Raw genomic sequence first — 27727 nt, forward strand, 5'->3', positions numbered from 1 at the left:
AAATTGATTTTTAAAATTTAACTTTGACAACTCGTAGGTCTATAACTATCAGCTTTTGAATTAAGGTACATATGGTTAAATTGTCATATTTTGATCTCAGAAATCGACAGTAACTCTATGTAAACGGAATATTGGGACACCCTGTAGAATACTTCCTGCACCGGAAAATGGAGCAGTTGGAAATTTTGCATGTAGTCAAATGCTAGATCAACCAGATCATCACGTTCCTCACATTCTTTTATGGTATCTTGTAGCGCATTAGTATTTTTAACCTTCCTTTTGTGAACCATTAATTCGGCAACTGCTCTTTCCTAAGCTGCACGTCCTAAGAAAGGATTCTTAATTGTTAGGTTTAACTTCTTACATTTCATATACGGGGTGTACATAAAGTATGGAATGAATTCAGTTTCTCGGTTTAGAATTAAAATAATGAAAAATGCTCGGACGCTTTAGTTTATAATTCCACATATTTTGGTCGGATAATATTAGACGTGACGTCATCACTGTTCCAGATATGACGTCAGTGATAATTTTTTAAAATATTTTTGGTCCTATTTTTGATCATTTTATGTAAAAGGACACACTTTTTTATGTACAGGGTATAAACCTTTTTACTATGTTACATAACAAATTCTTTGATAAATTCTCAAAAACATATTTTTCTTTTCATTACTTAACGATAAAAGATAGACATTTACTAAACGGTTCGGGGCAATCTTTTGATGATTTATTTGGTAGATTTGCTTATGTATTTCCAGAGAAAAGTTATTTTTATTCTATTAATGCACAACATTTTCATGTTTATTAATATTGGTTTGACTTTGTGGAGGTTTAATTTCTAATACAATTCTAATAAATTCTAATAAATTTCTAAAAAATAAAGTAATTGTAAATAAAAGCCGTATTACAACGCATTTATTCATAACACAAAAATTTGAAATTCTTATCATGTTTGGGTATAATGATAGAGTGCGAACACAACGGATGTCTGTTTTATTTAACAACAAATATCTGTATAGATCCATAAACCAATCAGTAGTAAACAAAATTAAGAGAAATTTCGAGATACTAGTTCTGTGAAAGGTAAGCTGAAGACGAGACGTTCTGCGATTAGTGAGGATAAAAAATTAAATGTTTCACTAGCTGTACAAGAAAATGTACATAATAGCAGCAAGCATTCGGCAACTTAGTCATGTTTACGATTTGGCTATTTCGTCTATGCATAAGGTTTTAGAACCTGAAAAGTGGCAGTCCTATAAAATATACAGGGTTTCACTTAAATGATGTCATTAATTTTAAGGGGTGATTTTTTGTCATATTTTATGAAAAATTGTTCATATAAACATGTGTTCTAACTTGCATCATTTTCGAGATACAGGGTGTCAACGTATTATTAAAAAATCGATTTTTTTATTAATTATTCAAAAAGCTTTGCACCGATTTTGATGAAACTTGGCATGTTTGTTAGCATTAATAAGGGGCTACGTTTGATGTTATTACATTTTAAATAATAATTTCTGTGGCGTCGCAAATGATTACCTAATTGATATTTATGATGTGATTATTGTACGCCACTGTTTTTTTTTAAATTTGATATTTGTATTTCATCAAATTAAACAATTAAAAATACAACTTTCTTGTTTTTTGACTTTTTGTGACTCGCTTAATTTTTAGAAAACTGTTTTTTTTGAAAAATCTAAAAAAATCTCATATACATATAGAAAACCTTCGCGCTTTCACCACATTTTTTTGGTTTTTTTCCTGCTGCTGTTAATCTAAAAACGATTTTAAAAATTTAAATATGGAATATCTTTTTTCAGAATGGGCTGCAGATCCAGTTTTTTCTTCTAATTATAGACACTTATAGCAAATCTAAATGTATATAAGATATGTCACTTTTTAGGCAGCGCCATATTGAAAAACGCAAAAACTCAATTTTAAAATTTGATTAAACAAATGTTTTTTCAGTTGCTATTATTTAAATAGATACTATTGGATTATAAAAATTCACCAATTGCATAAAAAAGTCGAAATACTTAATTCGGTACTGAAAAAAATGTCAAAAAAGTGTTGTCGGACATTTCTTTATTTTTTTAAATTTATGATTTCATTCATTCCACACAGCCAAATTCCTTAGAAGACTCACGTCAGTGATTATACACGAATGCTGCCAAATAACATCTGGAATACTTCAAAATGTCCGATAACATTGTGAACAGGTCCTGTATTATTGTATGGAGGTTGGCGGTGCCCATTTTCAACATTTACTGAACTAAAAATGGTAAGACATTTAATTTTTGATGACATACTTTCTCGAAAATTACTAATCGAAATTACGAAAAATTGGTGTCGTTGAAAAGAGAATTTAGAGCGTTTTAAAACAAGGTGCCCCTTGACACCTCTTTCTATTTAAAATTTTCAAATGACATCCCTGCCATTTACTTTTATAATAATATGAAAGGAAAGTGTCCCCCTTAAATCTAAAATTGGCGGGTACGAGCGTTTTTCATTTTTCTCCAGCGAACGCTCACAGTGGAAAGTTTTCAATGGCCCACCCTGTATTTTAAAATGTATTGTAAACAAAAACTTTTATAAGACGAAAGAGGACTGAACATTATTCTCAAAGTTTAGGTTAGCTTGAGGTACGATTAGGATGTATTTCCAATGTTATTTCTCTTTATTAATGTTTTTTGTTCTAAATCCAGGAAAAAAAACTATTTAAATGCATTAGCTGAAATGTCTGTTATTTTTTTCTGGCAAATAGTTTGGAAATGAGTCTGATATTTGATTCTTTGCGGTCAAAACTGAGTTTCACGCAGCCTGGGCCACATCACGTACTGTCTGGAACTGAGAAATGGTGGAAAAGTAACTAAAAACATCGGAAAACAGTACAGAGTATTAACGATGATGTTAAATTAATTGCCTGTTAGAGCTTGTGTAGAGGACAGAATATCCGATAATTGATTTAATCTATTAGTTCGATAAGTTGTATTTTTCATAAGTTCTAGTATTAAATCTGTGACTAGTTGTAAGGAACCCGTGTACTACGCCTATGAACATTACTCGTTTTTCTTGCCACTTTGCCCGTATGACCAGATGTTGGTCTGCATTTCATTTGATCTTAGACTAACTATGTAATAAAACTTCTCGCCGACCTTTTGTGCGTACTAGAATTTAGACATGTTCTCGATTCTGGTCTTAACCGCCCTCCAATAAAACCCAATTATATTGTTAAAGTTAGGCAAGTTACAAGGACAAATCTAGAAGTACCGTTGATGACCTCTTGGTTTCTGGTACGCCTATGTACGCTTACCATTAACTTTAGCATTTAAGATTTTGCAAGAAAAAAAATCGCTCTCTTCTTGTGCGTCTCCGTCGACTCTTAACTCCGTACTTTGCACGTTACTCGTACGCCATTACTTTACTCACGGTTCCTATACACGGTTAATTAGTACACTAGTTAACCTGTCACGAAAAGTTGTTACTCCTTTGCTAAATTACTCGAAATTGTTGGTGAACAATAAACCTTAGTTACCGTTAAAAAGGGGTTTTTTGTTTTCTTCATTTGCACGAACACGGTGTCTCTGAGACCGCGAACTCAGGGTGGTCCTTCGCAAGCACCCAGTCCATTGCTAACTAGACGTATCAAGAATTGGTCCACGTCTAATCAACATCTTGGTACCACGAATCACGAATAAACATTGCCAAGAAGGAAGTTCAGAAGAAAAATTGATTCAAATGGAACACATGTGGACTCACGGAACTTGTCGATCAGTTCAGCACTATTGGGAATAAGGGTCATCCTATGTACGAAAGACAATTATTGTAGTTTAAAACTTGTTTTCATTCACAAAGTCGAAGGTATAATATAAGAAAACGGATGTGATAGTCGTAAAAATAAAATTTACTAAAAACTAAGAAAATCGAAAAATTCTACAGTATGGAATAATAAGTATTAGCCAGAGTACATGTCTATACTAAGTTCCCTGATATCACAACCAGTTTTAATGGAAATATTTAGTTCCGCACTTACATCCACCAGCCACCCACGACATAAGAAATATTTGTCTTTGTTCGTAGAAAACTTTGTAAATCTACAAGTATATTTATATCAAAACATCAAAAAAGTAAGTACATAAAGAGGCCAGGAAACGCCAACAAAATGCCATGAAAACCTAATGGGATTCAATTATGGGATTCTCAATTAAACATTAACATTAATGCATGTAAACTGTCATACACTGCTTTAACATTTAAGACTAATTATTTTGTCATTATTTTAAAAATTGAAAATAAAATTTAAAAATTATTGTAACAAAAAAATAACAATTTAATACATAAGTATGACTTAAAACTATCTACGGATTTAGGGATAAATGGGACTTCCCAAATAGAACAAAGGAACTCATTGTTTTCAACACAATTCTAAGTAATCTCTGTTTCACTCAGGATCATACGCTGAATATGAGCCATTGCTTATCGATCCCTTCTTTTCTTGAGTTTTAATGGTTTCCGTCAATTGATGTTGTTGAGCTTTGAATTTCTCCCCTTCGACGCTATTTCGGATGCCATAGCAGAAGTATATCAGAAAACCTAAATGAACAGTCAGTGTCATAGTTACAATTAGGTAGATGATGGTCCGTATATCGTTACGTGCACGTCAACACGTCGCTATTAATATTGATACGATGCAGTAAACTACCATTTAAGTGTTTATCATCCGAAAGTCTCACATAAGAGACTTGCATGAGGAGCAAATGGAAAAGAATAGTCCGTCTTATAATATATTGCGTGCAAAAGGGTTCATATGCACTACCGGCTAAAAGTTTGAGACTACTTGTAGAAAAGTTACATTATCTTCAAATATATTAAATTTCAATAATGAAACCAAATTTCTGCACCATCTGCGTACTTTTTTTAATGCAAAATGTTTATACAGTCAGTCGTTTGTAGATTTTTAAAGGAAATTAAGACGTTTTGCAATAAATTGCAATTATTACCAATTGAGAGCCAGTTAGGTGCAGCCGTTTATTTATTTTTATAACGTTCCCTTTAAAACTTATTTTGCTTTGTGTTATATAGAGTGTTTCCTAAATGTTAGGCAAAAATTTAAGGGGTTATTCTCTGACTAATTTTAAGAATTTTTTGTCCTTTGACGATTTTAGAAAAAATGTTTTGTTCCCTAGATACAAGGCCGTAAAAGTTTATTGAACTTTTTTTTTATTAGGGCATTTAGTAGGATTGTTCGAGAATTTTTAATGAAAACATATGGAGATCGCTGGATTGGTCGTGGTGGTCCTCACTTATGGCCAACTAGATTCCCAGACTTGAACCCTCTGGACTATTTCCTATGGGGTCATTTAAAATCATTAGTTTACACTAATCCAGTGGGAAACCTGGAAGATTTGAGAAATCACATAATTGATGAGCGCAATTCAGTAAAAAACAGTCCTGGTATTTTTGACAAAGTTCGGCTGTCAATGAGGAGAAGATTAGAAACATGCATCCAAGCTGATGGCAGTCATGAACAATTATTGTAGTTTTTAATAAATTTTATGAAAAATCATTTATCATCTTGTATCTAGGAAAGAAAGCATTTTTCCAAAAATCATCGAAGAACAAAAAATTCTTAAAATTACTTGGAGAATAGCCCTCTAAATTTTTGCCTAACATTTAGGAAACACCTTGTATATTATATATTATACAGGGTGTTTCCTTATAATTTCTCACTATCTGTAAAAAACACACTAAGGCTAGAAGATGACGAGTTCGTCATCTTATCCCCGATGTACATGTTCAAGAATTTTTTGTAAAGTTAAAAAAAAACCAAAATTAAAACGACACTTGCAGAATATTTTAATTATCAAAAAATTTCTTGGAAACATAAGAATATTTTTCATCAAAACTTACCTTTTTGTTGAAAAATCCCTTATTTTCGAGCTGACATTTATTACATCAAACAGCAGTTTTTTTTTAAATTTTGCGGTTAGCGACTAAAACAACAGATTAAATCACCATCTACTGGCTTAAATTAAAACTTCATACATAAATGTTTCAAAAACTGTCATTTGATAAAGTAAACGTCTTTCAGATTTTCAGACAACTTGAGTTCGTCATCTTGCCCCACCATACTCTACTGTATCATAAACAAAAAGAATAACATTAATTTTGAACAATTATTCTGCCGTATTGTTCCAACTTTTCAATTTTTTTCATTTCAAATTTGCTCGAACATTAACTTGTCATTCATCATCAATTTCAGAAAAATAATTTCTATAAAAAAATGTTTGAAAAAATATGGAGTTTTATTTTGAATTCTGAAATTGACGCCTAAAGTAGAAGTAAAGAAGAAGTGAAATTTAGAAAAAATCAACTTTTACGTAATTTAGTAGTCTGAACAATATCATTCTATTTAGATTTTAGTTGATTAAAATTCGTTCACAAATAGCTGAGTTATCGCTTCGACCATTTTTCATGAGACGGCCGGTATATTCAGTAATATTGCAGAGTGCAAAAGAAATATTAAAAAGACGTACTTACTAGATTCAGTATCTTGTATGACGTGCATGCAAAGAATGATTGATTCGACTATACGTATCTAATCTATAAAAAAATGTGTTCGCTTTATGTTGATACATACCAATTATAAGCCAAACTACAAACCGGATCCAAGTGTATCGATCCAATTCCAACATCAAATATATGTTGAAGAATACACTAATGCATGGGATGAACGGAACCAAAGGTACCTACGTGATAATTTATGTATTGATAATAATATAGCAATCTAGAAATTATAACTTATACAGGGGGTCCAGAAAACAGGCGCGTAAACGGGGCGGAGATTAATGTGTATTTGTGTGTAATGCTGTAAAGAACACTCTTTGGTACAATTTTTTCCCCATTTAAACAACACTATAACTATTCCAGTTAAAAAGATCCGAATGATGAGAAGTACAAAAGTTTCCACCTCGTATGTTAAATAGTTTTAAAGTACCCCCCGTATATCGGAAAGAAATGGAGATAGCCCGATTTGCACACAATGACCGTTTTTCGAATTTAAGCATGGTGATCTCGGTTATTTAAAGAATTATAATTAAATTTGGACAAAATTAGGTTATTTTGAAAATTCGATGTATTTTGGAAAAAAACGATATCTGTGTTGTAATTAAATATCAAAATTGTGAATATAGCGAGATATACGTACCCCATCCCTAGGGAAATACCCACGGGAATTAAAGAAAATGATTATTTTTCCATGTCGGGAAATTATAATTTTTAACTGTGTTTGCCTTCAGTAGTTTTTGAAAGTTTGTTGTACAAGGGTTAGTTTAAAAGTTGCGTAGTTTCATATTCAAAGAACATGGAATTTCTGAAAACATGAAAGCGATATCCTGTTGATTAATCAAATTTTGGAAAATAAACGATAATCATTAAAATTAAACTTAAGTAGGTATTGAAATAAGGCATTTCTTTAGAGTTCTGTCGTCGATTTTATTAGCTTTTACCTTTTTATCAGAGGTAGAATGGTATATAGTAAATGGCTTAATCAACGGCCTACATTACATAGCTGGAAAACCGTAAATGTAGGGCATTACTTAATCCCATTTATTAAGGCTTTTTTAATGATCAGCCCTTATAATTTTCCATAAATTCAGTTACTTTAAAAAATTTTCTGTTTTTAAAAAACAAACAAAAAAACGATATAGGGAAAGCCTATAGTCCGTTGTCGGTGGGACACCCTGTACACACTATAAACATAAAAATTGCGAATGAACTTACTTTAAACGAAAGATTTATATCAACTGTTGGTTGGCGAGCCATAACTACCAATAGAGCCAACACGGTGGTTAAGCTGACCACGAATCCAAAGAGGTAGAATGTGTCCATGAATATGGCTTGGGGAACGTTGATGATTAGAGCACCGAAAAGAGCAGCAAATACACCTAAAAAATCCTCAATAATTAAGTAACAGTAGCTTATTGAAAATCCTAAAAAGGTGAGGATTGTAAGCATTATAATAATATCCTTAATTTGTAATAAGTATTATCTACCACTAAAAAATCTATTAGGGCATAAATCATTATTGATCGTGGTTTGTGGTTTTTAAGTAACGGCAGACAAGACTGTAATATTTTTTATAGAGAGTGTGCATTTAACAACCCCTCAGACTTCTATAAGTTTATTTGTGATTTTATTAAAAAAATTTATGAAAACGTGTACGAGGCTAATGAAGGTGAATTTTAAAATTTATAACAACCCTATAGGGTGTCCCAAAAACGCGGAACATCATCAAGAGTAATTTTTTTTTAACGGAACACCTGTATTTTTTCCCGTGATAGAATCCTCCTCTGAGCCTGAGATGCAGTGACGGACGTTTTAAAAGAAATTTTAAACATTTTTAGTGTCTCATAAAAAAAATTGATATCCCAATTACTTTAACTTAGATTTTAATAATTTTAGGATTAATTTCCACATAAGATCGCCTTAGCAACAAATATTCATTTAGTCAAAAATACATACAAGGTGTTCACCTTTAATTCTTTTAAATCGCCTTTTAATTTTCACTTTTTAACTTCAATTTTCTTGATTTTTTTCAAATAGGGTGGCATATTTTTTTTATAAGGCGAAGCAAAAATTCAGTTTTCTTTATTTTGATATAAAATAATGTCATATTTATCTTAAATGCTAATGAAATTATTAATTGTTTCAAGAAAATTTACGTTCATGGCTAAGTGCCTGAGTATTTAGCATGCATTGCCATGGTTTCGATGTTGTTTATTTTAAGTTTTGAAAGTTCTCTGACTAATTTCTCTCACGACAATGATTGAGCTTTCTACTACTGATAAAGTGATTTTCAGGTCATTTTCTCCTCCTAAGACCCCTTTTTTTTCGACTTTTCTTTTATAATTAACACTTCCTATCCGTTTGAAATGCTCCTTTAGACTTTCTAGGCTCTTTACATTAGGATATCCTCTATTATTGATCATTCCAAGATGATAATAAACAATTTTCATCACATGAACCAATTACGTAAATCATACTAATTATTCTTGTTGAGAATATTTCATTTTCGAGTCCAGTTTTAAAATAAACACATTTTGAAGCAACAAAAAACTATAAATGAGCAGTCAAAAATTGAAATAAACAACATCAAAATCATGGCAAAGCACGCTATACACTCCGACACTTAGCCATGAATGCAGGTTTTCTTGAAATAATTAATAATTCAATTAATCCTGAAATAATTAATAAAATTAATAATCAAATTAATTAAGATAAATATGACATGTATACTCTCAAAGTATTGTTGACTTCACATTACAGTTACTGTATAAGAAAATGAAAACGGTACTCGAAATATAGCGGACGCTATAAAACGTTGCCCGGGCGGTTACGAGCAGTAAGTAGCGGTAGACAAGATCATAATTGTCGTTGGAAAGTACTATTAACACCTTATTATGACCGCCTTATTACGACACCACTTTCCTAGAAAATTGTACTTAAAAAAAAATTTTTTTCACAATTATTTTTGAATTCGAAACGATTTAAAATAATAAGATAAAACTGCGCACGCATCGAATCACTCCAAACTGGCAGTTAACTGGCTTAAGTCTGTGTGTATGGGTATCTAATGGCCATGGATAAGCAAACTCGTTTAACTTTTGCTAATATTATGTATAGTAATTTTCTGCTTAAGATACTTACTGAATATTGCAATGCTCCAATTTACAATCCTTGATGTTCGCACATTAGGCTCTTTATTATTATGCAGATTAAATATTTCGATAAATCCCCTGAGGAATGTTTTTTCATAATGTTGTTTATTTTCCTTGTCGAAACATTTTATCGTGGTGTCTTCATCAACCTGATACCTATGTAACAATTAAAGTAATTACCTTTTATGTAATATAATAGGTATTTTCCAAAAGAGAGTCATTTCCAGTAATAATTCTACGGATCATACCTAATGCCTTTTAGCAAAATGATATTTCAAATTTTCTTTATTCTGGATTTAAAGCTACAAATTAGTTGCCAAATAAATAATTACTTGTCTGTAAGTAATTGTCTGCCTATACAGGGTGTAACATTTAACCTGGAATATCGAAATATCTCGAATACTGGGCATTCTATAAAGAAATGTTTAGAATCAAACTTTAATTACTCTGATGGGGGAAATGTATTGGTGCTAAAGTCGATCCCTTTCCGCCCCCCATGTGGGCGGGGTGGAGGTGAACTTTTTAATTTGAAATGGCAACCCAGATATTTTTTACACATTCGGATAATACGGTTAAAAATAAGAAACATTTGTCTGAAATGTTTTTTTCGATTCGTGCTAAAAAACGCTGTAATTAACGAAATTAAATTTCTCTTTCACTTATGATTTACTGAAAGCTTTGATGATATCTGTTTTAGAATTAATGAAAATGTGAATTTTTGTATAGCTTTTATTTAAAGTAAATGTTCAAAATGGTGTCCCCGAACTTCAATGCACTTACTTATCCGTGTTTTAAAGAACTCTTCACATCTACGAAATGTGTCTTATAAAATATTAGCAGAAACGTTTATAATTCATAGAATCCTATCCTCACGTGTTCTTGGTATTTCTTTCCAAACCTGATCTTTGAGATATCCCCACGAAAAGAAATCCGGTGAAATGAGATTTGGAGGTTTACCAGGCCAATTCACCGGACCAGATCCGCCGATCCATCGACCGTTAAAATTACGATTAAAAACTTCCCGTGCCACCTCAGAATAGTGAGCTGGACATGTTGAAACCACATGTTCTGAGGTACTTCTAAGTTTAAATTCTGGAGTAATATAGGCAGTTCATTTTCGAAAATTTTCCAGTACATTTTACCATTCAAGTTCCCTTCAATTATGTGGGGACTGATGCCTTTACTGCTAATGATTTCACACCGTATGTTGACAGTCCAAAGACGCTGGTGTTCAACTTGTCGAAGTCAATGCGGATTTTCAACACTCCAGTAATGCATGTAATACCTATCAACTATACCATAATTTGTAAACGATGGCTCGTCAGAGAATAATACACAACGAAAAAAAATTGTAATTTCGTTCTATCTATTCAGAGGGCCACTCACAAAAGTCTAAACCAAAAGCTCCATGAGAAAAATTTTGGAAATTTTCCTTCTGGAACTCTTGGGGTAGAGATACGAGAACGATGAAACTTGTGCATCCTCAGCATTCTCCACGCACTTATCTGAGAAATATTTGATAATCCTGATATTTCTCTTGTGCTCACTTGGGGATTAAAAGCCACAGCACCTAGGACTGCAATTTGATCGTCTTTTCCACACACAGTAGCTGGATGACTTCTTTTCTTCTGATTTACAGTCCCTTCATTAATAATTTTTTTCATCACAAGATAGAAAGAAGTTTAAGATCGTGGTCTTTCAGGAAAACGCTGAATATAGAGATTGGCAGCATTATCAGCTTCTACATGCACCAAAACCATTTCGATTTTCTCTTCTACGGTTAAATACTTCATTATGAAGCAGTATTAACAACAGAATGTTTAAAAGTAGATGTGTTATTTGTTTACGTTATTGTTTACTTATTACATTTTATTACCATAGATTTTTTTTGTCCAAGTGGAGGTTGCTATTTAAGATATGAATTGAATTTCGTAAACTATAGTATTTTCTAGCATGAACCGAAAAAAATGTTTCAGACAAATTGTTCTTATATTTAGCCTTATTGTCCGAATCTGTAAAAAAAATGCGGGTTGCCATTTGAATTTAAAACGTTAACCGCCACTCCGCCCACTCGGAGGATGCAGGGGAAACAACTTGAACACCAATACATTTCCCCCTCAGAGTAATTAAAATTTTATATTAAACATTTCTTTATAAGATGCCTGGTATTCGAGATATTTTAATATTCCTGGTTAAATCTTACACCCTATGTATTCCTATTACTACAATACCTAATACATACATTACTAAAAATTATTTACTGTCTCTTGAAAAATATCTAAACATTATTAATTGGTTGCAATTAATTACCTAATTATAATTGTTAGTATTAACTAATGCCCTGCCACATATTTAATTGCAATAGGAGAATAAAAAATTATCTGGCAAAGAATGTTTTAAAATAATTTTGTTTATTGCATGCATATAGTAGTTAAATTCGGCTTTAAATTCAATTTTTACGCATATCGCTTGTAAATAATTAATTAAAGTACTTTCCATACTCTTGACCAGAAAGTCTTTTGGACCATATATGCACAAGGCAGTGAGATTTGAACTGCTTTAATGGGAAAACCTGATTTTCTCACTAGGCAGATAAACTGTATAGTTAATATGTCATAAGCCTGATTTTTAGGAAATTTTCAATGGTGAAAACTGCATTTTGATATCTATCACCGTTTCGATGTTGCAGGATATTTTCCGAGAACGTACAGGTTGATCCACGTAAGTTGGTCCATTATCTTATCTCGAAAATAGTAAGTTTTAGGAAAAAGAGTTTAATATAAAAATTATTCACTTTTTAATGTATTTTTTAATATTTTAGAAGTTACAGGGTAGTCCGGAATACCGTGGCGTGACAAAAATAAATTTTTTTAAATGGAATATCTTACATTTGGTCACGAATACTAATTCTGCTTGTAGTTATAATTATTTTTTGTTATTACAAAACATGAAATTTTTTTAATAGTTTTCGAGTTAATTCAATTTAAAATAAAAATCAAACGAAAAGCAAATAACTTATTGAGAAAATGAAAACGTTTTAAATGCAACAGATCTTTTGACAAAATAATTCAAGAGATATCGAAAAACTGCAAGGTGCAGAGTCAAATTACGGACTTCTTCTCTACCTAAACTTTCGATTTTAGTTAAGATTTTTGTTGTTTTTTTTTCTTATTTAATATATATCTATTTACTAAAACAAAAAATTGTATACTTTGGCATTTGGTTAAAATAGAAATTTTGAATTAACCAGCTTTTTTTTCTCAATCGCCTATAACGAACCTCCTGCTTATAACAAACAACAGGTCAAGTCCCTTGAAATTTCGTTATAGCCGAGTTCTACTGTATACAGGGTGTTTCAGGAGGAGATGTATAAACTTCAATATGTTATTCTACAATTTAGTAGCATTAACTCTATGCGGCGTTAGTAATTAGTTGTAATGTTTTATTAATTAAGCTTTGTTTTTATTTACATATTTAAACGAAATTAGAAAATAATGTAAATAATAAACTGCTTCATGTCTCGAAAATGACACACTTTACGATTAATGTTGAAAAGACTTTCGTTTTAGTAAAATGATTGGAGATCTAAAAAATCAGAAAATTGTGTTAAAAAAAACAGTGGTGTTCCATTTTTTGTCTATTTAATTATAACAATTGGTAGTTCGCACGCCACTACTTATAAATTTTTTTTACATTCATTGCAGAAAATGTTTTTTAATGACAAATTCTTCTCTGCCAACAACCGTTTTTGAAATACTTAAAAAACACTATTTTCAAAATTAACTTTTATCTTCCTGTATATCCTAAACGAAGCCTTTCCAGACATATGTTTATTAGAACTTTTTTGCTTAGAATTATATGTAGAATAACATATTGAAGTTTGTACATCTCCTGAAACACCCTGTATTTCATCCCACATTTCAAATTAATTTTTCAGAAACAATTAAAGATAAATATCCACAAGGAAAAAAGTAAAAAATAAAATTCCTATATTTTCTGGAAAGTGATTTTGGAAATTGATATTCAATTATGTTTTTTTAATAAAATATAAATTATATTGTTAAGTAGTAAAGGTTAATACGAATTATTAAAACCTTAATTTTTGAACCGCTCTGGATAATAATTAATATTATATAACATATTTTGTATGAACTTTAATGGAAAATTAAAAATTTGAACAAAAAAAGATTTTCATACACTGAAAGCGTGCAAAAATGCACGTTCGGAAAACGGACTGTACCTTCGAAATGGTAAAAGATATCCAAATGCGCTTTCCACCATTAGACATGCTTTAGAAATTGAACTCATAACATACTATTCTTTATCTAGCCGGGAAATGTAGTTTTTCTGACAGAAAAATTTAAATCTGACCATCCTATAAAGCAGAGGTCCAGAAAAGAGGACAGTGGCATTGCCTCTCGCATATCGTCCGGACGCAAGCAGGACAATATCCGAGTAAAAAAGATAAGACTCTACGCGCATGTTCAATAGATTTACAACAATTCAATAAATAAAAACAAAGAAAATTAGCATTTAATTAAATATTTTTCAACCCATCTCACCTTAGAATTAAGACACAAATAGCCACAATAGTGTATGCAAGCAACGTTCCAATAGACATCATGTCGATGAGTTGTTCCAAATCAAAGATCATTGCCATCACACCTAAAATGTTTCAAAGTAAACATATTCACTTACAAGAATATTAAATAATATACGATTCATACGGACACACATGCATGTGAAGTCAATGGAAGGAAGTAATAGAATGAGAACCCCATTCAAGTACCCCCTCAGCTTTATTTGGAAAATTTCCCAATTTCTGGAATGAGTTCAGATTAGCTATACGTGGCAGCTGTGCCATAAATTGCTGGTGTGATTTAAACAGACAGAGATATTAAAACCATGAAAGAGTCTAATGTAGATAAGCATAAGGGTAAGAACTAAGTTATTTTTTGTCACTACGCAAAAAGAAATGAGGTCTCAAGTACTAATGTAAAGAGGATGTTGAGCAACCGTGCCAAACGTGTTCCTACTTGTTGATTGATGGAAAAAGAAATTTCCCTTTACCTCTTAGTCCGTACCTGACAATATCCCGGAAATGAATGTAGCAATTAAAGGCGTTTGAGTCCACTTATGCACTTTTCCCAACGGTTTAAACACGATGCCGTCATTTGCCATGGCATAAATGACACGAGGTAGTGGAAACATAGCACCCAATAAGCTGGTGCAAAGAGCAAAAACTGCCCCACACGTGACTATCCACTTGATGGTAATCCAGCCCACTTTGCTGAAGACGTATGGAAATGGTGCATCTTCATCCTGTTAAATATTCCAAGGCAATATTACGAAGTGTCGAACCAATAATGAACAAAGTTCTACCTGATCGTAATAAGGCCACATCATGGTCAATACAGTGGAAACTCCGAAATATGCGCTGAAGATTATAAATAAGCTAATGACAATGGCAAGGGGGATGTCTTTTTGGGGGTTTTTGGCTTCTTCTCCAGTTGTGGCCACTGCGTCGAAGCCCACGAAGCCGTAAAAACACTTTGCGGCCCCCGTCATCACTCCGGCCATTCCGTAGGGCAAAAACCCTCCATTTCCATAACCTTCTCCGACGACATCTTTTGAGAGTTTCCAGTTATTTGTATCGGCTGAAATGGGTTTACATTGCAATTTATTAATAAAATATAATAGAATTAAAAACCCGACACATCATGTTTTTAAAGCACGAGTGTTTTTTAAATTCCCTCCAACGAATTAGGATGAAATTTGCCTAATTGTTAGTAGTAATTTTTAATCACGCAGCCCCAAAAAGGAAATAAAAAATATAACTGCCCCAGTTTAAGGCCCCATTATTTTTTAATTTTAAATATACAGGGTGGCCAATTAGTATTAGGCAATTACTATTACTAATTAGGCAAATAACTATTAGAGATAGAGAAAAAACGTTTTTCACAAAAATCATACAGTTTTTAGAGATGCACAATCGGAAAATATTAGTAAGTATACAGGGTCGTCCAAAAACGTGTGACATACCAAATATATAATTTTTTAAATGAAACACCCTATATATTTTTATATTTTTAAATTCGGCTTTTTCTTCTGATTCAAAAAATATAAGGTTGTCATACTTTATACTGGTTGGTTTAATAGCTATGACTATTTTTTAATAGAAATAAAGGTTAATTTAGCTAATTACAGTTTAAACAATTAAACAAAAAACAAAAGTTCTTATTATGTAACAAAATAGTACATATGCTCTATTTTTCAAAATTACTTTCAAATATTTGAGATACCTTTATTTTTTATACAGGGTGAACAAAAATATATTTTTTCAAATTTTTCAAATGGAACACCCTGTATATTATTACATATTTGAAATCAGCTGTCTTTCGTGATTTTAAAAATAATTCATTTGATAATTTATACCGAAGGATTTAGAAATTGTGCCATTATTTTATAGAAATTGTGATTAATTGAATACTAATACATATTAAATTGTTCTCTCTCTGTTTTTAAAGAATACAAATTATTGTCAGAGTATGCCTTGGATTGGTTGCTATAGATACTAAAGAAAGCTGATTATGGAAGACGAATTTTAAAAGTATTTATTACAGTTTAACAGATTCCCAAAAAAATTTAAATTTACAATAAATGTTCGAAATGATGGTTATCATTTTCAATACATAATTGAATATGTTTTTGAAAAGAAAATTTTACTTTTGATAACATAGCAACCAATCCAAGGCATACCCTGACAATAATTTGTATTCTTTAATGTTATTATTGAAAATTAAATAAAATCTCGTATTATGGGAAAACGGTAAGATAGGTATAGAACACTACAATATCAATTAAATGGGCATTAATTAGTGATTCTAATTAATATATAAAAACATATACATTATATATAGGAAGTTCCACTAAAAAAAACAAATGTTTGAAGTGTATCTTTTTTTACACACCCTGTATAAACGAAAATATTTTTAATGTACCTTGTAAGGTCCCACATACATTTCTAAAAACAATTTTCGATCAAAATTATTAATAAGGACGTAATCTTCCGAGGCGCTCTTGGTGCCCCACCCTGTATATTGTATATTTCTCAAAATATTTCCAGTTTGCCGGGCTTTTCGTGCATAGTGTATATGTATGTACATACACTCCCTGACAAAATTACAGGCCAACCCAATTTTTCACGATAATTATTAATTCTAGTTGCCAAAACCTCTTAAAATTATTTTAAGGTTTACAACATTGCAAATAATAAACAAAAAAAAACAACTTTTTGATAACATAAATTTATTTCTGGTTCAAATACGAAAATAAAATAAAATTCCAAGGCAATAAAAATATAGGCCACGCTTGATTTTTAACCTTAACCTAGTTCAAAACGCAGTAATAATTTAGCTTTAACACATTAAATTATTTCTATCATTACTTAATGCAATTAAATTCAATTAAACAATGCCAAGAGGAAAACTGTTTTCAAAGAGTGGGAAAAAGGTTATTGAAACTTTACACGAGAAAAATTTAACAATTTCAAAAATTGCTCTAATTTTAGATCGAAGTAGGAACGTTATGAAGAATTTTGTTAGGCTGGACTATGATTATGGTCGAAAGAAGAGCACAGGCAAGCCTATGGCAACAACTGTCTGGGAACGAAGAGCGATTTTACATCAAGCATCCAAATCTGCAACCACTGCAAGGGAATTTTGTGAACAAGCCGGAGTATAAACAAGCATCAGAAATGTCCAACGCATTTTGCAAAAAGCTAGAAATTTAAAGTGATTAAAACTCAAGGCAAAATCTTCTCTTTCAAAAGCCCACAAAGCCAACAGGAAGCGATTCGTAATTCAACATGTCTCATGGAAAAAGAAATGGAGACAAGTTATTTTCAGTGATGAAAAATATTTTAATTTGGATGGTCCTGCTGGATATCTATATTATTTTCTTGATTTACTTAAGGGAAAAATATTTTTAAGCAACTAGATAAAGTTCTAGAGAAAGACGGAATTAATATTTTGTTCACCAAAAAATGACCGCAAAAAAATATATAAAAGTTATTCAAGAACTGATCATTGAAAGAAGAAAAGACCTAACAAGAGGGAGGTTCATCTTTCAGCATGACAATGCCCCTGTGCACACAACGCGAATAACAACAATAATTTTTTGAAGCTCAGTTTTACCCTGGCCAGCTCGATCACCAGATCTCAACCTTCTTGAGAATTGTTGGGGGGAACTTTTTCGAGCAGTTATGCACAAGGAAAACATTTCAACTCCATAGAGGAATTTAAGACTTGCATCACAGAAAAGTGGGCCAATAGTTAACAAGAATACACAAAAAAACTTTTTAAATCGCTTCCAAACCGATTGGTGGAAGTACTAGAAAACAACGGGGGATCAACACACACTATAAAATAGAAAAACTATAGAGGTAATCCGCAGATATACATAGGAAGGCTGGCCTATGTTTTTATTGCCTTTGGATTTTATTTTATTTTCGTATTAGTGTCAGAAATAAATTTGTGTTATCAAAAAGTTGTTTTTTGTTTATTATTTGTAATGTTGTAAAATCTAAAATCATTTTAAAAAGTCTTACCTATTAGAATTAACAATTATTGTAAAAAATGGGTGTGGTCTATAATTTTGTCAGGGAGTGTAAGTTATATTCCAAAGATGCTTCGTTAAGGAAATGCAAAAACCGTTTGGGTTTGTAGGATAATAAAAATTCTCCAAATAAGAACTATGGAAAATCAATCATGGGATGTGTCATTAGAAAATTTGAAGTTTTATATTGCTTTTTAGCTTTTTAACAGTGTTTTTAAATTTTACACGTATCAATGCCCACAACACCTATTTTCAATTTTTTAAGTAAATACGAGGTAACTCATATTGTGCTCAACTTACCTTTTATTGATCCAGCAATAATGACAATAGCTACGGTGATCAGATTAAGTACAGTAAATATATTATTTAATACTGATGATTCCTTCACTCCAAACGCTAATATAGCTGAAACAGAAGAAGTGCTTAATTATAACATAAAATCTTTATACTTCCTAATGCATTATTATACAATTATAGAAACACAAATGGTAAAGTTCTAGGTCAAATTCATATCTTACGTAATCAAATTATTGAATACTAGTCCAACTGGTATGTACCAAAGGTGATCACAGGATTGCCTAAATCGATTAAATTCCTTAATCACGTTTCAAATTTTATTTGCTTGGCTCAAACATATAGGGTGTTCCCGATTTTCATTTTATACTAAATATGTACTCAGTACATTTTAAAACGTGCTGGTGTTTCCCAAATTAACCGCACAAATTTAAAAAAAAAACATTCCTTGGATCAAAGTAAGAAAAAACAAAGTATAAACATAGTACATTCGGAGCCGCCTCATTTTAAAAATACAGGGTGTTAAAAAAACAACCTCTTTGTTTTCAAAAGAGTGCGGTAGTCACCTAAAAGAAGATTCATGTATCCTAGTAGTAGTGATTTTAAACTTTTTTTTCTAGATTTTAAAGCTTTAGTTTCATTTTTAAAATTTTCTGTGTTGTACTGAATTTGCTCAGAGATAAGCAAAAATTTGATTTAAATGCTAATTTCAAAACTGAAAAAATGCCAAGAAACAAAAAAATTATAATCGTAATTTTCGTTGTTTTATTCGAAATAATCATATTGTATAATTAAAAATAAAAACAAATATCTTTTAAGCGTTATTATTTTTGTGCAAAATGCGTAAAAAAGACCATCTTAAACGGCGAGAATTTTAATTTAACATTTTTGTTGTTTCTCTGTTTTATATGTGTTAAATGGAAAATTTAAGGAAATGGCATCCATAAACTTCATTTTTTCTAATTTTAATATTTAAAGGAATATTTACGTAACAATAACGATTTAGTTTTCCCGATATGAAGGTACCATAAATTTTGAAGGTAGCGTGCTTATATCCTAAAATCGTTCTAACATTAGATGTATTTCCTAATCGTTTTTAAAAATTTATTAATTTATTAATTTGATTTTATAAATCAAATGCGAGTAATAATCAAAAGCGAAAATTTTAAACACAATCCCCATAAATAATTGACATGGGTTCTATGTCGACAATGTAAATTTGCCACCGATTATGTTCGAAAATAGAAATTTCCAGATTGCTGGTTCCACAACGTTTACAAAAATTTTAGTATTATGAAAAAAATTGTTGTGATAACTTTGACTACTTATCCTCCTTGACTTAAAAACCTCAATTGTGTTATCAAACTGGCATTAAAGTATTTGCAATTTTCTAGTAAGCGATTCAAACAGGGCGTTGCCATATTTCGTTTTTTATGCCTTTTCAAATTTAATTTCATATATCAAATTAACTTTTCATGCCTTCAATGAAATAGACATTAAAATTTAAGTAACTACAGTAATGGCTAAAATACTTGGACCTTAGAATATTGCACCTTTATCTAAATAGTCCTATTCTAGTACGAACAAACCCATTAAAATAAAAATGCCCTATTATCGTTCGACAAAAATATAATACTAACATTTTGTTATGTGCATTCTTCTATAGAAAAAAGTAATAATCCTTTCGTGTTGGACAAAATGTTTGAAAGTTATTTTTAGTGGTGAATCCAAATACAACCTTATTTCCAGTAATGATATAATCCATTCAAGGCGTCCAAAGAGCCAAAGACAAGATAAAAAATATATTAAGCCTACCATTAAGCATGGTGAAGAAAGTTTGTTAGTATGGGGGCGCTTTTTTTGGTATGGCATGGACTCCACTCATCATGTTGTTGGAAAAATGGAAAGAATCATGTATAGGAATATATTGACAAATATAATGGGTCCCTAATCATTTGAACCATTGCCAGTCAATTTTATTTTCTAACACAATTATGATCACAAGAATTCTGCAGAACTAGTGAAAGAGTGATTAGAACAAGAATGAGTGTGTAGCATGAAGTGGCCTGCTCAAAGTCCGGATTTAAATCCAATCAAGAATTTATGAGACCTCGTAGATTGTATGATGATCCGAATAGGGAAGCCCATTAGAAATGGAAATGAACTGTTTGAAAAGTACACGCATGTCTGGCATTAAGTTAATGGGCGATTAATCGAAGAATTAATAGAATTAATGAGTAAGAGAATGGCAGAAGTGATTAAGGCAAAGGGATATCACACCAAATATTAAAGGTTTTTAGTATTAGTATAGTTTTTATTTTTAATAATGAGATTTTCTATTAAATTAATTAGATTCCAACAGGTTTGTCCAGTTATTATTGAATTGTTTGCCATAAACATAAAATTTTATAAGAAGCATTTTTTTATTTGGTTACGGTTAAAATGTATCTTTATTAAGAGTAAAACTACAATAAAAAAAACTTTATGATATTCATCAAATTTTCAATTTATTCGGACTTTAAAAATAGTTCCTCCAAGTATTTTAGCCGATACTGTATATTATTTTATTTTGCGTGCCTATCATTCTTTATGGTACGACCTATTAGTTATACTTTTGCAATAAAAGACCGACTCTAAAGTTTTTTTTTTGTTTCGGAAAGATTTCTTAGATGTTTCAGTCGAGTGTTAGTGCGGCGGTAAACACGATGTGTTAGACGAAATACAATAATAATTAGGATAATCAGATGTCTTAGTGATTCGTGAGATAGATCACTAGTGTAACGAGCGTTTAGTAAGTAAAAGTAAATGTTACTGAGAACGTTTTTCAAAGAATCATGATAAATCCAAATTGTTTGTTATTTAATAGGTGAAGATAGTACATTGCTAATGAGATTCTGTTATTTTTTTCATTTTATAAGTTTTGTGGTCCTTTTTTATTTTAATTTCAACTGTGAAACACATGATAATATGAAAGTGTTCCATTACTTCAAAAAAAGCATTGTAAATCGCCTGCTCATTTAACAAGTCATAATAGGTGTTGCTAAATTTTGCGTTTTTTTTAAAAAAACGTCTTAAGTTTAATTTGAATTACGCAGTAGTAAGCGACATTAAAGGGGCTTTCTTTGTTTAGAATTTATTTAATGAGTTAAAATGGGAAGTTAAATTTTGTCTTTTTCCTCACTTCGATTTAAATTTCATTTAGAGAAAAATAAACCTATAAAAAAAGGAAAAAAAAATGATAAATCGACTTTTATTAATATAAGATAAAAAGGCTTTGCCAAATTGTTGGTTTTATATATATTTTTGGCTTTGCTTTAAATGCACAATAAGCGGCAATATTGTAGTTCAGTCTCTAAGTTTAATGAATCTTTTTTGTGTGTATGAGCGTATTAATTGTTGGATCCATTGGATAGAGTGATTTATTGTGCACTCTCTGTTAAAATTAACTGAGAATAACATTCACCTTTTATTAAGAGAAGGTGAATATCTAAAATATATGAAGTACTCCAATGTTCCTCTTCTCAATCGCTGAAAAATAACATTTTTTTGCATCAGTCATGTTAATATTCCAATAGGTTAATTTGATATTTAGTAATTGGTGTTTGATCATTGTATCTAATTTAATTTACCTTTTTTGCTAATTTCATTTTCTGTGTTGGTGCATAAGTACACAATTGTAGTCCATGCTTATGAAACAAGAAGCCACACAGGTTTTTGATTAAGTAAAATATGTATATGCCCTTTCTTTGATTTTACGCTTTTTTGATAACAATGGAAATTTTTTTTGTATCTCCTTTCAAAATTAAAAATTCGTTCATTGCATATTAATTTTGTCTGATTAGTTACTTTTACAATTATTGAATGGTTCAAGTTATAATTCAAATAACCCTCTGTGTGAGTTGGTTTCCAGTAAACACTCGTTTCAAATCTATATAAATCCTTTTTGATTAAAATATCTAAAAAAGGAAGTTTTTTACTTTTGTTTTTGTTCTTTGTCAATTGTAACCCCTCTTTTGATTGTATTCAATCCCCTTGAATTTGAATAATTAAAGAAGTTATTCAAATGAGTGTTGGAAAATACATTATCAATATATCTTCACCAAACTAAAGATTAAAAATCATAATTATAAATATAATTAAATTTATATTAAAAAAACGCTCTTCAGGCAGGTTTAGCGTCTAATCATTAAATGATTCATTTTAAGCAATTTAAAACAAAGTTCTTTTACATGGTTCAAATTCAAGGACATTTATGAAATAATCTTCAAAATTTCTGATTTTTGCGAATTTAAATCGCGTTGTAGCAAATGCTTTTTGGGGGCCTTATTTTAAACAAAAAAACTAAGAACATTAGTTAATATTTCGAAAACCATTATTTGTTCAACATATTTAGAGACAACACACCAAGCAATAATACATATAAACTTTAATAAAACGGAGAGACAAATTCTGAAAAGCCTCTGTCTTATCTTTTAAACCCTTTGCGAAAGAATTGACCCTTAAGATAGAAATTTTACTTTATTTTTTGCGTAGTGGGTTTGAACGGCAATTCGTATGGGCAACTTCTATAACGTAAATTTGCAGCTTTCCCTACCAGCAAAAATTACGCATTTTGATGATACTTAATTTCTATTTAGACCTTCATCAATGCCAGCTTACCAAAAATGAACATTTTCCTGAAGTGGGACACTAAATTGTGAAATGATTTGTTTTAAAAGCATGCAACGTACAGTTACACATATTTACTTACATATACATTTTATACAGTGTGTTATTTATTTACGTAACCAAACTTCTAGGGGCGATTCTTTGAGCGATTTTAAGACGAAAAGTCTATAGGTCCGGTAATGACCGTTTTCAATATATAAGGTGTCAAATTTTTTTTTTAATCGTTCTTTCGTTAAAATTTTAATAATCTTTTAGCCGATTTTGTTGACATTTAGCAATTACTTATTTTTCAATTTTTCTTTTTGCTAAAAAAATTGCGTACCATTTGTGTAAGTGTAATTTTAATAAATGTTTGTCTTTTCTTAAATTTCCGGCGTTGCCCCTGGGCACGCCATTAGTAAAACAGACAAACAATTTCTCGCTTAAAATATTCCTTCGTACTACAAAATAAAAACTGTCACCAAATTTCAATGCCATATTAGTTTGCAATTTCTTGTTATTTAAGAGTTTTTTCTTAATATGTAACGATTATTTAAAAAAGTTCGAACCCCAGGATCTTGAAGGCGAAACATTACCGAATCTACGTTTATACAAACTTTTGGTCATGAAATCATTCAAAGAATCACCCCTTGAATTTTGACCACCTACTTAAACAACACCCTGTATAATGTTTTTGTTACGTATCGTCAAATATTCGCAAATGTGTTCGGAATTCGACAGTTTGGATCCAAGTTAATAGACGGTGAAATAATTGATTAAATTGCTTAATTCTCTTATCCTTTCCTTTTTAGTATCTGAGAAACAGCAAAAAAAAACATTTTCTCACAGTCACCTAAAACAGTTCACAGTGGCCATATGCTTACAAAGTCATTTTCTAATCACCTATTTTTCGGAATCTATAATATTTCAAAAATTGACAGTAAGAAAAATCGTTTTTTCTTAAATTTAGCTGCATTAAAATTTTATTTCGGCACGCCATCAAAATACAAGGGAGGTGTATTTTTAAATCTTGAGCTTTCAAAAGGGCTTATTTAGGCTGTAACAGCTCACATCTTATTGGCGTAAATTGATGTTTTTAGCCAAGGTGTTTTTTCAGTAATGGATGATCTGAAGGATGCGTAAATCCCTTCCTCAAGACATTGTCCATTTCAGTTTTTTATAAGGTTAAACAACACAGCTGTGGCTTAATTCTATAATATTTCGATTGTTAAGAATAAAATAACTTTTTTGCCTAAATAAGATACTGGAAGGATTTTTGCCGATTTTAAAACATCTTTTTATGGGAAAAAAGTTGCAAAATAATATTCGTCATGGAAACAGATTTATTCTTGCTTTGACAAAGTTTTATATGATTCTTCCGACTGTTCGCTTCTGACGATATGAAGCCTCATTTAATTTATAAATTTGTGTATTTTTTATATCATGCAATCCCATCGTAACCATGTTAATTTACATTAAGCACCAATATTACAGGCAATTTTATCCAACTTGTTTAACTTGACATGAAATCTCAACAATTTAAAGCCAAGGTGAAATACTTCTCTGACTATGTAAGATAATATAAACATTTCGCAGGATTTGCACATTTTTTGGTATAATAATATATGAACGTTACTTACAAAATTATTTTAGCTATTCCGGCGGTGATAAATCGGCAGGAAAATACCATTAACAATATGTTAAATGTAAATTTACAAAAAAAAATTAAACCAATAAAAATTGTTTATTGATTAGGTAGTTAAATAGTAATTGCAAAATTAGGTCAAATAGTAAGATAGGTATAAGTAAGATGTATGTTTGGTATTTGGCTCAAATTTAGCCTAGAAGTTGTTTTATTTCTCCATTGCCTTATTACCTGACAGTTATTTCAATTAACTTTCTTATGGTTTTTGTTGCTATGGGTACACTATAACTCAATGCAATAAATATATATCTAAACCGATGAACATTTTGTGTGCAAAATGGCGTTTTAATAATAGGATTTGCGTTGCAGATAAAATCCTGTACGAACTGATTTAAAAATTTGCAAATTGTTTTTATAAAGATCGCGTTTCAACGACACTTGTTCAATGTACGGGGTGTTGCAACTCTATTTAGATGGTAAATATCGTTGTCCCCGTATAGGGTGACCGAAGCGTGAGCCCCACCATTGTGACCCAAGGAACTGTAAAGGATGCGATTTGATGCATATGGGGACAAAGTTGCGTATTTGGTTAGCTATTAAATTTCAGTTTTAAAAATTCAGAATACATCCAGAAATACCAGAACAGTGTTAAGGTTTAATTTCAATTATCATTCTTTCCCTCCTAACTCATACAGTTTTTGGCATATTAAGGAAATTTGGAGGTTTCATAACTCGTTACAGTTCACTCAAGTTGCTCACAAAATTGAGTATACCCCTATCTAATTTTTAAACAGTTTAAAACGGTTTTCGAAGAAGAATTTTTTATTATCTTAATACTTACATATCTAAACCCAACGGAAAAAATGTATAAGTTATTATTATAATCAAAAAACAAGAAGAGATGCAAAAACGATGAAACAAAATTCTAGTGTGCATCTTATAAAAATGGGACAACTAAGGGTACAGTATTGAATTTTGATAATTAGTTGAATAGCTCTTCGCTTCAAGAATGGCTCCCAAACGATTAGGCATGGAAGCAACAAATTTTTCCGTGAATTGAGATAGAATATTTTCTGAAGCATCACTGATTGTATTTTTAAATTTTGTTATACCGGGTGATTCAAGAAGGTGGCTCGCCCTTACAACTTTTTTGTAATTAAATTTTGAAAGTTGAAATTTTGAGGAAAGCTGTATAAGAATAGAGCCGATTGATTGATATTAATGACGTTTATCTAGCACTTCCGGTTAACCGGAAATGACCAGAACTATCGTTTTTTTTAATATAATACCCCATAATTTTTTTCTTTTTTGGAATCTAGAGGTCATTTTTAATTTCACTATTTTAATAAAAATTTTTCTTTTTGGTTTTTTCATGTCAAGCTACGCCACTGAGATATACGTGTCAGGCAAAATTTTAGGTCAGAATTATGAGAAAAAATACTAATTTGTCATCTTGTTCAATACTTTTTCTTTTATATGCAATTGAAATATCGAAAAACAATTTTCCCCATTAATTAAAAATTAATTATTTAAAAAATAAAAGAAAAAGCATTCAATAAAATGACAAATTAGTACTTTTCCCCATAATTCTGATCTAAAATTGTGCTTGATATGTATACCTCAGTGGCGTAGCGCGACATGAAAAAAAAACATAAAAAAAAGTTTTTTTTTAATAATATATTTTTATACTACAATATGACCTCTAGATTCCAAAAAAGAAAAAAATTATAAGGCATTACGTTTAAAAATTGAAAGTTGAGGTCGTTTCCGGTTAAACCGGAAGTGCTAGATAAACGGCATTAATGTCAATCAATCGGCTCTATTCTCATATAGTTTCCCTCCAAATTTCAAACTTTCTAAGTTTAAAAACAAAAAAATTATAAGGGCGAGTCACCTTCTTCAATCACCTGGCATATATTTGAAGTTTGACGATTTTTAGCGACTATTTTAACTTTTGACAACAAATTTTCTATTAAGTCGATCTCTGGAGACGATGAGGGTGAATTTATTAGATGCGGATTATTGTAGATGAGCCAAGTCTTCACTATCATTGCGATATGTTTTCTGTTGTTGTCTTGGTAAAAATAGTAACTTTAGGATGTTCTTAATTTTTCCACTGAATGTTGCATGTTACTTTTCAAAATTTGCAATTTATCCATTATTTTATCCATTATTCCGTTAATAAATTGCAAAGTTCCAGTTCTATTACTCCCGATACAACCCCAAAATACTATGCTACCACCTCCGTGTTTAACAGTTGCAAATGTGTTTTGATTTCAAAGAAATATTTGGTTTCCTTCAGATCGTTTGATGGTCATCTGAACAAAATAAATGAATTTACGTTTCATCAGAAAACATTACGTTCTTACCTACAGTATAAAAAGACATAAAGACAAAACATCATATAGATTACAATACACTGACGACATTGCACTTATTGTGCATGACTAAAGTACGGAGAAAGCAGTGGAGAGACTTCAGGCGTTAACGACCAAAACAATGACGTGATTCTATAAATGAAGGTCAACACCAAAGGCCACCAAAAGCCAATTCCCATTCTCAAATCGCCAAATTAAAGCCGACTGGCCAACAATAATAAGAGACGGACACACAACGGAACCAAAGAATGACGTGAAGTACCTGGGAATAACAATCGACAAAAAATTAAAATTTATTATAAACAAGTATGAAACATCAGGTCGCTAAAATGACAAAACATTTCTGAAAAACATTAACATACAAAAACAAAGGGATCAGCACTAAAACTGCAACAAAAATATACAAATCTATTTGCAGACCATTGTTA

General features: G+C 30.9%; 1 protein-coding gene and 1 long non-coding RNA gene across 2 annotated transcripts in view; one reads left to right on the plus strand and one right to left on the minus strand.

Moving 5' to 3' along the window:
* LOC136418354 (uncharacterized) overlaps positions 1-27727 on the plus strand; it is a 212240-nt gene that overhangs the window by 17780 nt on the left and 166733 nt on the right. The gene's annotated exons all lie outside the window — the stretch shown is intronic.
* The window catches only part of LOC136418344 (high affinity cationic amino acid transporter 1-like), a 69638-nt gene continuing 45831 nt past the window's right edge, over positions 3921-27727 (minus strand). Inside the window, exons 6-13 of the mRNA XM_066404380.1 lie at positions 18636-18740; positions 15102-15376; positions 14804-15041; positions 14282-14384; positions 9709-9875; positions 7783-7946; positions 6641-6749; positions 3921-4593 (exon numbers count right to left, since the gene is read on the minus strand). Of these exons, the coding sequence (XP_066260477.1) occupies positions 4442-4593; positions 6641-6749; positions 7783-7946; positions 9709-9875; positions 14282-14384; positions 14804-15041; positions 15102-15376; positions 18636-18740 (1313 nt within the window). The 3' untranslated portion in view covers positions 3921-4441. The remainder of the gene's footprint in view (positions 4594-6640; positions 6750-7782; positions 7947-9708; positions 9876-14281; positions 14385-14803; positions 15042-15101; positions 15377-18635; positions 18741-27727) is intronic.

The sequence above is a fragment of the Euwallacea similis genome, chromosome 34, assembly GCF_039881205.1.
Source record: "Euwallacea similis isolate ESF13 chromosome 34, ESF131.1, whole genome shotgun sequence".
In the NCBI taxonomy this organism is placed as follows: domain Eukaryota; kingdom Metazoa; phylum Arthropoda; class Insecta; order Coleoptera; family Curculionidae; genus Euwallacea; species Euwallacea similis.